This window comes from Danio rerio, chromosome 2 (assembly GCF_052040795.2).
Source record: "Danio rerio strain M-AB ecotype USA chromosome 2, GRCz13ab, whole genome shotgun sequence".
NCBI classification, from domain to species: Eukaryota; Metazoa; Chordata; class Actinopteri; order Cypriniformes; family Danionidae; genus Danio; species Danio rerio.
In genome coordinates this window covers 51340001-51354134 of record NC_141022.1, presented here as the reverse complement: position 1 = coordinate 51354134, position 14134 = coordinate 51340001, and the positions used below count along the sequence as shown (strand labels likewise).

General features: G+C 33.6%; 2 protein-coding genes across 53 annotated transcripts in view; one reads left to right on the top strand and one right to left on the bottom strand.

The window, feature by feature from the left end:
- ftr05 (finTRIM family, member 5) overlaps nucleotides 1–14134 on the top strand; it is a 393850-nt gene that overhangs the window by 57348 nt on the left and 322368 nt on the right. The window contains exon 6 of the mRNA XM_087241470.1: nucleotides 10027–10291. The gene's annotated coding sequence lies outside the window, so the exon portion shown is untranslated. The remainder of the gene's footprint in view (nucleotides 1–10026; nucleotides 10292–14134) is intronic.
- mbnl1 (muscleblind-like splicing regulator 1) overlaps nucleotides 1–14134 on the bottom strand; it is a 163677-nt gene that overhangs the window by 12786 nt on the left and 136757 nt on the right. For 15 of the 52 annotated variants that reach the window (NM_001441466.1, NM_001441465.1, NM_001441473.1 and 12 more), the window contains 4 exon segments: nucleotides 331–366; nucleotides 4109–4262; nucleotides 9084–9137; nucleotides 13166–13405. In NM_001441466.1, the coding sequence (NP_001428395.1) occupies nucleotides 331–366; nucleotides 4109–4262; nucleotides 9084–9137; nucleotides 13166–13405 (484 nt within the window). 52 annotated transcript variants of the gene reach the window in all.

Below are 14134 nucleotides of genomic sequence, written 5' to 3'. Positions count from 1 at the left end.
GCCTGGGTTGACAAATCCTCTACTCTCATCCAGAACTCAAGCTTGCTCAGGTTATTTTGTGAATATTTTGAGATATTTTTCATAGCCTTCTTTGCTCATATTTGCAAATATCAGTGTGTATGGCACCATATGTGTCCCTTTATGGGAGTGAATAAATAATGCACGTACCATTTCATGTTGACTTTAAATGAAATCACAGAAATGTAAATGCTTCATATGTGATGCATTCGGAAAACAGAGTAAAATGCCCACTTCATCAATGTCAGTTTGTCGGCCGTGTGTATTTTGAGGGGGTAAGAACAACTAAAAGGAGGAAGTCTAGAAACCTACCCATGCTCGCTGCAGGGGTCATGCACAATATTGAGCCTGCCCATCATGCATTGCAACAGGAAGTGGATTGGAAAGGGAGAAGAATCACAACAGCCCATCACAAGGTTGGTTAGAGTGAAGAAATCATAATTAAAGGAAGACAATAATCATTACAGTGATACAGCATGACTGTGTCTGTAAGAGACCGATTAGTTGAACTCAGGAAGGGAGCACTAGTGTGTGTGTGTCTGTTTGTGAGTGTGTGTGTAACAGATGTTAGTATGACTAAAGGGCATCTCAGGGTTATTGGCGACTATGCTTTGCAGTGAAAGCCATGACTGCAGGAGTTGTAATGTGATACGATGATGAGGTGATACAGAGAAACTGACAAACAGCTCCAGTTTTAGTGCACATTTTGCCAAGGTTCCCACACCGAGTGATCAAATAGTTTGCACAAACCTTTTCCACGGTTAATCTAATGCTGTGATTACTTGTTATGAATGTAAACACCACTGCATTACAGAGAGTAGATGGAGCGATACTAAAAAATACAAACTTGAAACTAGAAAACTGGCTTTTAAAATGATTATTTAAAGTTTTGTTGTTATATTTCCTACTCTAAATAATAATTGTGTATTATATAGTTTTGAAATTATGTATATAATTATTATTTATTTTGGTCTCACATTATTTTTTATGTACAATTCACACTATTATCAAATAATTAACTAAGAATATTGGCTCAATACACTATTAATTTGCTGCCTAATTACAGTTAGTAATATTGTACTTTACAAGTGCTAATAATCATCTAATATCTTTATAATCAGCTTTTAATAAGTTAATTGAGTGAATTGTTACTTTAAAGTGTCAGCTTTATTTTATATTAATACAATTAGTTATACTGTTCTTTTTAAATTGACTATACACACTATAGTATGCGGTATAAATGATCAATTACACATCGTCACCTCAGAATTATAAGGGTTTATCTGATATTTGTGTCAAAAATGAGTTATTAACATTCTTATTAAATAACAACTTGTTTACATTATGGGATGTTTTTATAAGTTGTTTAGATTTTTAGACTTTTTCTTTGAAAAAACAAATGTTACACACATACTGTTTGCTATATGGAATCCAAATGCTTTGAAGCTCAATATCTCAAAATCTTTCAGAATGCAGATAGAACCTTATAATTCCAAGGTGACGATATGTTACAACATTTATTTATTATGATATAGTACATTTAATCTTATTAAAAGGTAACATCATTATAACCTGATAAGGTTAATAAATAAGCAAACACTTTTGTTTAAGTCGCAATTCACACTATTAACAAACCATTAACCAACACTACTGGCTTAATAAACTGAATTCATTGGTAGAAGTTGGGTTTAGCTTTTGGGTAGTTTATACTTTATAGCTACTTTATAAAAGTTACTATATTAGTAATATGCAGGTAATAAGCCAGTAGTAAATTTCATAAATTATGACCTGAACTAAAGTGTTACCAATCATAATTATTGGATAATTATTAACATATGAAATTGTAATATATTAAAATGAAAATACTAATCATTGTCATAATTGATGCTATACTGTTTTACTATATATTATGACTATATAAACATTCCATATTCTACATTTATTTGAGTAGTTAATAGATATGCTGATATCATTTTACAATAGCATAATGCAACACAAAATATTTCTACAAATGGTCCAACATTTTTATGGCCATGGGAACCTTTATCAATTATGATAGAGTAAATTTAATCTCATTTAATGTAACATTATTATAACCATATAATAACTATTATACATGTTTTACATATGAAATTGTATTATATTAAAATTATTATATTATTCATTGTCATAATTAATACTATACTGTTTTACTATATATTATGACTATAAAAATATTTCTTATTCTACATTTATTTGAGTAGTTAATAGAAATGCTGACATAATTTCAAAATAGCATAATGCATCATAAAATACTTCCACAAACATTTTTATTACAATGGGAACAGTTATTTATTATAATACAGTATAATTAATCTCATTTAAATGTATTATTATTTTAACCAAACAATAACTGTTAGATATTTTTTTCATATGAAAATGAAAATTATAATATTAATTCTTGTCATAATTGATAAAATACTGTTTTACTATACTGTATATTATGACTATATAAATATTCCTCATTTTACATTTATGTGAAGAGTTAATAGACAGGCTGATATAATTTCACATTAGCATAAAGCATCATAAAATACTTCCACAAATGTTCCAACATTTTGAAGGCCATGAAAAAATGTATTTATTATGATAGAGTATATTTAATCTTATTCAAATGCAACCTTATTATAACCAAATAACAACTACTAGACATTTTATACATATTGAATTGTATTATATTAAAATTAAAACACTATTTATTGTGATTATTAATAATATTATTAATTATAAGATTTTTTTATACATGGAATTTTATTATATTAAAATTACAATATTATTTTTGTCATAACTGATACTATACCGTTTTACTATATATTATATATAAAAAATGTAAGGCCGTGGGAAGATTTTTTAATTATTTACTATACTGTTTTATTATATATTATGACTTTATAAATATTCCTCATTCTATATTTATTTGAATAGTTAGTAAAAATGCTGACTTTTTTTCATTCTACAATAGCATAATGCAACATAAAATACTTCCACAAATGTTCCAACATTTTGAAGGCCATGGAAACATTTATTTATTATGATAGAGTATATTTAATCTCCTTCAAATAACCTTATTATAACCAAATAACAACTACTAGACATTTTATACATATTGAATTGTATTTTATTAAAATTATAATACTATTTATTGTGATAATATTACAATTAGAATTAATTATAATTCTATAATTCTGTATTAATGTTCCAACATTTTGATGGCCGCGAAAACTTATTTTTTTATGATGCAGTATATTTAATCTCATAAAAATGTAACATTATAATAACCAAATAATAACTATTAGACATGTGATTGTATTATAATAAAATTGTAATACTAATTATTGTGATAATTAGTATTATAATCATAATACATGAAAATTGTAATATACATATTTTTTTAAATTTGAAATTCTATTATATTAAAATTAGAATACTAATTGTTGTCATAACTGATACTACACTGATTTATTATATATTGAGTAATTTTATGGCCATGGGAACATTTATTTATTATGATACAGTATATTTAATCTAATTTGAATGTAATAATATTCTAACCAAACAATAACTATTAGACATTTTTTTTACATATGAAATTGAATTAAATTAAAATTAGAATACTAATTCTTGCCATAATTGATACTGTACTGCTTTACTATATATTATAAGTATTTTTTTATTGCAATGGGAATTTATTTTATCATGATCCAGTATGTTTAATCTCATTTAAATGTAATACTATTCTAACCAAATAATAACTGTTAGATTTTTTTTACATTTGAAATTGTATTAAATTAAAATTGAAATATTAATCATTGATACAATACTGATTTACTATATATTATATACAAATATTCCGTATTCTACATTTATGTGAACAGTTAATAGAAATGCTGATATCATTTTACAATAGCATAATGCAACACAAAATATTTCCATAACATTTTGATGGCTGTGGGAACCCTGACGGCGCAAAATAAGAAAGAAAATGTGTGTGTTTGTGATTTGTCCCTCGTGGTTTGGTTTGGTGAGCTGAAGCGGTGTTCAGAAGCCCTACCTGAAGGAATAAAGGCTGCCTGCTGCTGAAACTGCATGTTGGCCAAAGCCTGCTGGTACTGGAGCATGCCAGCGCTGAACATGCTCGTGGCACCGTTGGCTTTCTCAAGCGCGGGTCGCTTTGGTAAAGGTGGCATGACACTGTGAGGAATTCCCTGCTCCCAAAAGACCACAGGGAAGAGGAGAAAACAGGGAAACGGGTCGGCACGTGTGGAAGAGAGTAAAAAAAAACAACAGGACAGGAACAAGAAAAGACAGAATTATCGTCAGAGGGCAAAAAACATCACAGGGCTGGATTCTGACAAACAAGCAAGCAAGCGGCAGCTAAAACATGTCTACGGCACAAGCAAAAAGCCAAAGAGCCAAGTTCCTCTCGCTACGGCTACAAAATCAGCATCTGTGATTACGTCACATCATTAGTTTTACATCAGTAGAGTATTAAAAAAAGTCATTAACATTACAACATCCATACTGCTAACTCAATGCAAATGAAGCAAGCGAAGCACTACTCAAATGTTTCTGGCAGACGAAACAAAGTGACCAAAAGTAACACGTTAAAAAGAAAAAACAAAAAAAGAACAAAAGGAAAATAAACTGCACTGCTCACTCCATGATAAGTGTGAGAAAGAGACTAGAGCCCGTATTCACAAACACATCTCAAGTAGCTCCTACATAAGATCATGTAATATAAATGTGGTAAAAAATGACATCTATGTCATTAAGACCAAATCACTAACTATCCAAAAATGGAAAAAATCTACCAAACAATAGTAATAATGATCTTTTAAAAAGGTGTTGCATTATTTGCGGGTGTATTGAGGTAATTGCAGAACTGGCAAACAAACGTGCTTTTACTTTTGCATATCTTATTATCAACCATGATTATTCTACTCTCTTAATTAATATTAATAACTGTTTATATGCACATAATCTCTTTGTTTACCCCGGACCACAAAACCAATTGTATGGTTATATTTGTGGGACAATACGGTGTTTACAAATTAATATTAACATATAAACAATTAATATTAATAATTGTTCATGTGCATAGCCTTAATTTGTTTATCGTAGAAAAAAAAACAAAAAAAAAACAATTGCACATTATATATTACCTTAGAAAAGTCTTGTCGTCTGTCAAGTCAAGTTTTAGAAGCAACAAATAATAACTTGTCTTCTAGTTGATCATTTAGTATCAGAAATGGCTTACATGAAAGGCAAAGGCCTCTAGATTATGCTTATTTTACCAAAACAAAATAATGCCTTGATTTTTAATTATTTAATTAGGACAGTAAGGTCTGCATTTGCTTAGACAAAAGTATTGTTACTTAACAGAAATAATGTACAGTACAGTATAGAATATAAAGTCATGGTGCAGTGGAACAAGAAAGAATATAGTGCATGACTCCATCATGAGCTTGGAAGACTGCATCAATACATCTCTGCAATGACTCAAATCCCTTATTAATAAAGTCATCTGGAATGGCAAAGAGAGCCTTCTTGCAGGACTCCCAGATTTCATTAAGATTCTTTAGATTCATCTTCAATGTCTCCTTCATCTTACCCCAGACATGCTCAATAATGTTCATATCTGGTGATTGGGCTGGCCAATCCTGGAGCACCTTGACCTTCTTTGCTTTCAGGAACTTTGATGTGGAGGCTGAGGAAATTGAATTTCTGAAAATCTTCTGCCACTTTTCCAAATGATCAACTAGAAATCAAGTTATTATTTGTTGCTCTTACAATTGGGATCAACAACAAGACGTTTGTCATGTAGTGTGTTTGTAGGAATAACTAACAATACAGTGTTTACTTTTATGTCAAACATAAATTCAATATTAAGACATTTTATAAATTTCCAACACAAAAAATACATAATAAAAAAGTTGTGACAATGTATGCTTTTATACTACGTTAACTCTTTTTAGTAAGTTAATCAGGTTTCAACTTATTTTTTTATTGATGTAAGTTAAAATGACTTTTAGAGTTTAATTGGTTCAACTTAAAAATGTTAGTGAACCATAGTTTTTTGTAATGTACCATATATATATATATATATATATATATATATATATATATATATATATATATATATATATATATATATATATATATATATATATATATATATATAAAAACTTAATTTAGCTAAGAACTTAATGGTTTAATGGTTATTCTCTCAATATTCCTATTTTTCTAAACACCTACATGTTTTAATTATTTGTAGAAATACTTCCCTTTCCAAACAAACCATAAATCAATGGAAAGCTTATTTAAATTTAAAAAATGACCCTTTTAATGGTTTTGTGTCCAGGATAGACCCTTTTCACTTAGACGTCACTTCACTTCCCCCTATCTGCAACGCAGTGTATTTTTAGTTCCGGTTTACCTTTGAATGAATGTGACACTTTACAACTGAAAATATTAACATTGCACATTGTGATTTAAGTCTATTAAAGTATTGGGCATGTGTTCAAATGTTTCTCTTTTAACACTGAACTGCTTTCTGAGTTTTAAAATGATCATTAGGAATAGGAATGAGTTATTGTTCATCAAGAAAAGTATACGTTTGCAACCTTTTCACATATTAGTTCAGTTTATTTCCTCAATAATGGATTTATTTTTACTTTGATGCTGCTATAAATACACATGTTTAGAACTTGTTATATGTGAATGTTCCAGAATGAGTAAAAATCCTTCATTTTATTTCAATCTTACATTATCTGGTAAGTATTTATTCTATAAATGATATCAGTTTCATCATTTATTATTCACTGATCCATTAATGGGTTTTTCAATTTCGTCGTTTAAATGAATGAAGACCTTAAGACAGTGTCCTGCCACCACCTACTAGATTTTAATTTAATAACTGTGCTACCTTAGTTATAAGTTACAAATGATTTCATAATCTAATAATACTGGGAGCGACACGGTGGCACAGCAAGAACGTCACTGGTTCGAGTCCTGGCTGGGTCAGCTGGCATTTCTATGTGGAGTTTGCATGTTCTCCCCGTGTTTGCATGGGCCCAAAGACATTCGCTATAGGTGAATTAGGTAAACTAAATTGGCCATAGTGTATGTGTGTAAATGAGTATGTAAAGTATGGGTGTTTCCTAGTACTGGGTTGCAGCTGGAAGGACATCCGCTCTGTTAAACATATCCTGGAAGAGTTGGCAATTCATTCCGCTGTGGTGACCCCTGATTAACAAAGGAACTAAGCTGAAGGAAAATGAATGAATAATACTAAATTAAATTGCAGCCTTCTTATTGTTAGAAAACCACCGTAGTCACCATCTAACTGTATCTGTAGTGAATATAATACTGACTGGGTGAATTCTCAATGGGGAGTAGATAAGGAGTCCCCAAACTTTTTGTATGAAGGGCCAAAACTGGAGGTAAATATTCATTCATTTTCTTTTCGGCTTAGTCCCTTTTATTAATCTGGGGTCGCCACAGCGGAATGAACCGCCAACTTATCAAGCATATGTTTTTACGCACTTCCAGCTGCAACCCATCTCTGGGAAACATCCATACACACTCGTTCACACTCATACACAACGGAAAATTTAGCCTCCCCAATTAACCTGAACTGCATGTCTTTGGACTGTGGGGAAAACCGGAGCACCCGGAGGATACTCACGAAAACGCAGGGAGAACATGCAAACTCCACACAGAAACACCAACTGACCCAGCTCGAACCAGCAACCTTCTTGCTGTGAGGTGACAGCACTACCTCCTACGCCACTACGTTGCCTGAGGTAAACATACCAAACTATAATAAATTAAAGTTGCCATGGGTAATTTCCTAATTTATTTAATGATATTTCAAAATAAATAGAAAACATCTCATTAAATCGGATGAACTAATGCAGTATAATTTGTTTAAATGATAACTTATTGCAATAAAAACATAATAACACAGTGGAGTTCAATGCTGAATACACTAGTCAAGCAGAGTCTGCCATGACTTGCTTTGCTCACCAAAGTCTCTGCATTGTCGGGTGACACAGTATGTCCATTTAAAGAAAATCTGATTAATTTACAGCTGTTAATTGAAACAATTTAATTTCAGTTAGCGTTTAACAGACAAACAAACCATGCCCTTCATTCTCCCTCTCTTCTCAGATGGGATGGTGGGCAAAAATCATAGATTACCATGGGCTAACTTTGGCCAGCAGGCCCTAGTTTGCGCATCTCTGGTGTAGACGGAAGTAAACATACACTGCCTGGAGTGAATTTGGACATCGTCATGTGAAAAGGGTGTTCAATTAATTACGTATATTTTAATTGTGGAAACATTTGTATTTTTAAAGCTTTTATTTAAATAAGGCTATACAAAACATCAAGCTCTATGAATAAATCTCTGACAGAAAACCCGCCCCTATCAGCCAATCACTTAGTGCATAGTTAATAAGCATGCTGACATCATCAAAAGCAATGAATTTAACCCCGCCCTTACTCTAAGCTTAGCAAGACTAAGTAAAAAACAGTTAATATGTGAACTAAACTAAAAGCATTGCCTGCTATTTAGCATTTAGCAGAGCTCTCATAGTGGTAAGATCAAATGTTTTGTGAATACAGGCCCTGATCTTTCCTGTTGCTTTAATGGTGGAGCTTTAGTATTCTTCTGCCGCTACCCCTCCCATAGACACATGCACTAAATACAGAGCTACTAAACATGCATACTGAACATCAATGCTGTATAGACACATAGAAGCCATGTCACTAGAGTTTAGATCATCTGGCCCTTTCCTCACGCTCTGAAATAACACACGTGTGATGATCTGATTGCGGCGGCGTCTGCTAACAATTCTTGCTCGCCACAGTCAGTTGATCACACGAGATGGTAACAGAACACAACAGAGGCATTAAACAAACACAAAAGGACTATGCTTGCAGATTATATCTCAGTTTTTTTGTTTGTTAAAGACACTACAATAAAGCAACATGCCAAGCAAAAAGGTGAAAGGTCATAGTACCAGGTCAAAGGTGGCTTCGAGGGGTCGCTTCAGTGATTTGACAGCCGACTGAGTCTTAATTAGCAGGCAGCGAGCACATGATGGCAATGGGCCAATGGGGTTCAAGCGCATTAACATAAACAGCAAGCAGAGGTGCATCATGGGGGCAGCAGTGCATTTTGGGTAGGTGAGAAAAAAAACAAATAAAAACAAATCATTGGAATGCAGTATACAGGGGGATATCAGGACTAAGGCATGCAGAAATACAGTCCATTCTGTTTTTGTTTGTTTAAATATGAAAAAAAGCTACTGAGATTTAAGATTAACAATGTACATCAATCATGGTAACATTAACAGGGGGTTCATTGACATTGTGGATAACATTGGGCTGGATTGCAAACATACATTTAATGTGGAGAAATGTTACATAGAAATAGTTATGACACTGCACTCTGCTCGACAGGATGATCAAATCACGTATTTGTGCAGTTTAAATGGGAAATGGCAATGATATGAGCTTTATAAAAGCTTACACAGAGCTCTACCAACAATATAACGCATAGGACACATTTATAAAATGCTTAGGTTATTATTTAAGACTCTTAAATGCATTCCTTAAAGATGGCACAGAGAGATATCAATGCTAACCTGAGATTAAATATACAGTATACCATCAAAAAACTGTTAGTTTTGCATACATCAAGACATTTAAAGACTCCTGAAGCTTATTTCTAATAGTTCACCCAAAAATGAAAATTTGCTCCAAGATGTGGACCGGTTGGTTTGTTTATCAAAGCAGATTTGGTGGTTGTTGCTAGATTGGATACTTTTGCGGACGGAAGTTATTGAGATTTATTTATATTATTTATTAAACTTCCCATTTATTGCATTTTATAAACGTCTACCCCGACCCCAACCCTAAACCCAACCGTCACAGTAACGTAAAAACAGTAGTTGTACCAAGTATTATTCAATTCAATTCAATTCAGCTTTATTTGTATAGCGCTTTTACAATGTAGATTGTGTCAAAGCAGCTTCACATAAATGGTCATAGTAACTGGAACAGTGTGGTTCAGTAACTGGAACAGTGTGGTTCAGGTTTTAGTGTTTAAGTTCAGTTCAGTTCAGTTTAGCTCAGTTCAGTGTGATTTAATCATTACTGAGAGTTCAAACACTGAAGAGCCAATTCATCGATGCGTAGCTCTACCAATCCTGAACCATGCGAGGCAGTGGCGACAGCGGAGAGGGAAAAAAAACTTCACCTGATGGGAGTGAAGAAAGAAAACCTTGAGAGAACCAGACTCAGTTGGGCACGACCATTTTAATTTCTCCGCTGGCCAAAAGTCTTGTGATGTTATTGATGTTATTTATTAAATTACCCCCAAAATTGTATTTTTTAATGCCTACCCCCACTTCAACCCTAAACCCAACCGTCACAGTACTGTAAAAATATGAATTATTGTTATACAGTGTCATAAAAAAGCTGCTATATCAATGTGCATACCGCCGGCCGCGTATCTGATCTAGACTTTACCAGATTTGGTGAAATGTAGTGTTAAATCACTTCCTCAGCAATCTTCCATGAAGATATTTTGCAAAGTAAATTAGTAACAGGCACTGATAAGAACATAATCTGGACAATTTTAAAAGCAATTTTTTTCTCAATACTTGTATTTTTTTACAGATACAGATATTCACTAAGTAGTATCTTGGCCAACTGTTGTCCTATCTTTACAATGACATATATCAATGGAAAGCTTATTTATTCAGATGATGTGGATTATGAATATGATTAATAAATCAGATTATACAATCTCAATTTTAGAAAAATGTCCCAAGAAGTATAAAATAGCTTTAAGTGAGCAGCATTTTCAATCAGCTAACATGTGAGATTGTGCTCAGGAATACATAATTATGCATCAAGAAGTTCAAGCTTCATACTGTATTCATTTTGTATTGCCTGAATTAGTTTTTTAGACTCTCTAAGTGCCAAGCATCCATTAGCTTACATTTTAGGAATCACCAAAGTCCTCAATTTCAGCTAAAAATATTAATATTAAGGATTTGTTCCCTTAAAAATGATCTTTTAATTATGTACTCCTATGTAAGGTTGTCAAGTTACTGGAATTTGATACCAATCGATACTAAAGTTTTAAAAAAGTAAATTTCCCTCTAATTTCAGTGCTACTGAGCACATTCTTAAACAGCGCTGATTTGGGCTCTGGTGAATTGCAGCTTTGAAACATTTTAGTGTCCCTCTATCTGTCGTTACACTCAGTAAACAGTGGTGAATTTGGTGAACTGATGAGCTTCACAGTCAATCAAAGCTATTTCTGTTGAGCACGTGAAGACAACGTGAAATCAGTGCTGATTAAGAACGCGCTCCATAGTGCTCAAATGTTCCCGGGAAAGGGACATTTTTAAAATTTCAGTATCCAAAGGTGCCGAATTCCAGTATTGTGACAACCCTATTCTTATCTCGTTCTGTACCCTAAAACCTTTGTTCATCTTTGAAACAAATTAAGATATTTTAGATGAAAGCTGAAAGACAGCAATGGTTTTAAGATGTTCAAAGTCCATAAAAAAGAAACTTAAAATATTGTTAGAATATTCAATGTGACTTCAGTGTTTTGACTATAATCATATGAAGCTCCAAGGACAATTTTGTACACCCAAAAACTATAAAAACCTCTCTTTTCACCAATGTTTTCCACATAAAATTAGAGTGTATGTTTAATATGGGCAATATGACACTTCCATGTCTCTAATGGCCCGTTTCCACTGAGTGGTACGATACAGTATGGTACAAAACGGTACGCTGTTATGGCCGTTTACACTGTCAAAAGGTACCAAAAAGCGAACTGTACCGTACCACTTTTTGGGTACCCTTTGCAAAGGGTACCTAGCACAACAAAAGCAGTCATACCAAGTCTCCCGGAAGTTCTGTGTGTCTCCCGCATATGCATAGAGACTCCCGGATGCCCGCAAACGAAAAGATAATGTCCAGGAAATCGCGCGACCCCCTACCCAACCCCCCCTTTCTTGGTCGACTCGAGCTCAAACAAACCTTGATGTTGTCTCGATAAACAGCCACAAAGCACAAAGTGTGTGTCTGTATATAAAATAACAAACTTCTTGAGCTGATTAACTTTTGTTCCTCCTCTTCTTTATTACAACCATTTATTTATTCTGGTTTTCTTTATTTTGTATATACTTTGTTTATCATTTATCCACTTTGTAAAATAAACACGTATTTTGGCATAATTTGGTTGTTTGCCACCATCATTCATAAAAGGGTCATAAATTTTAAATGTTGCGTTAACCCTAGCGTTTCCATCTTGAACAACCGTAATACTAGAGAAATTATATAGGCAAACAAGTCGTATTTGCAGGTTTTTTGCACACAGAATTGTTTTTGCACTTCCTGAAATTACAGTTGATCCACTGAATGACATGGAATGTTTTGACAATGTTTTTTGGTACTTTTTTGGACTTCTCCAGAACATTTCTGACAACAGACGACGAGAGAGCTCTAAGATTTCCTCTAAAATATCTGAATTTGTGTTATGAAGATAATTGAAAGTCTCGGTGGATTTCATGACTAGAGCAGTGTTTCCCAACACTGTTCCTAAAGGCACATCAACAGTACACATTTTTATCCTCTTCTTAATCAAACACACTTAAAGAGGCTCCAGAACCTGAAACGAATGGGTCAGATATGGGAGACATCCAAAATACAGTATGTACTGTTAGTGTTCCTGCAGGAACAGGGTTGGGAAACACTAGACTAGAGTGTGGTAATTATTCATTCACTCATTCATTCATTTTCTTTGCGGCTTAGCCACTTTATTAATCAGGGGTTGCCACAGTGGAATGAACTGCTAACTAACCAAATTTTCTTTTTTTTGGGTGAACTAACCCTTTAATTCTCTACTGGAAAAAAAACATTACCTACATTTTCCATCAGCAAATTTTCATATTTGTATGAACTGTACACCTGGGAATACATCAAAGCTAACCTTAAATCTTAGAAAGGGTTACTCCTCCATACAGACTGATGCAGGATAATATGTGTACTGTGTGTGATGTGAGATTGTACTCACCATGGCAGCGGCGGCCGAGGCCTGATTGACCTGGTGTTGGGTGGCTTTTATTTTGGCCTGCAGGTGAGCAGGAGGGTGGAAGTATTTGCACTTGTCTCTGGAGCAGCGGCCCTTTATGTAATCCATACACACCGTCACTGTGTTGTCGCTGGGGTCGATCATTGTGCTGTCGGCAGGGTGGGCAAACCTGCAGTCCGTCTCCCCACGAGAGCAGTTGCCACGCTGGTATTCACGACACACCTGAGGATATGCAGAAAGGTGATGCATCACGTTCATTGCTTGCAGAGTTTTGGGCTAAAATGTGGAAACCTGTAACCATTGATTTTCATGGTATTTATTTTTACCATTATGGAAGTCAGTAGCTAGGTTTCCAGCCACCTATTTTATAAAAAATATAAAAAGGTTGATGGAAACACCAAGATGCGCATACATTTTGAAAATGTGCATAAAAAACATATGCGCATAACTGAGTAGGACTTTTATTTGATAAGAAAAGATGCACATATACAACATTGGAAACACTTTAAAAGAACAAATTCTAGTATGTGCATTACAAAGGTCATGTGATTTTGTTATAAGAGATCATGCGATGATAAAAATGTGTGTAAATGGACAAACCAGCAGGCTGGACACATTGTAAAACAGCAGAAACGTTGTTTTGGTAAATCTAAAACGCCTTAACTATCTCAGTAGTAGTGTGATTATATTATTAATGACCTCCAGAACAGTCAAGAGCATCTGTGCTCTGCGTCAGATGCCTTCAAATGCCACCACGCGTTCATTGCGTATCGGCATTTTCTGAGTAAGTAACGTAGTATTAAATGAATCACCTACCGCAGCAAATTCAGCTTTTACTTTTGATATTTGGTGCCAGATAATCAGAAAGTGAGGATTTTGTTCTCGTCGGATGGAAATGCTGCTTTATTCACACGTCTTTTATGCGATATTCCAGTTTTGCATATAAATTTA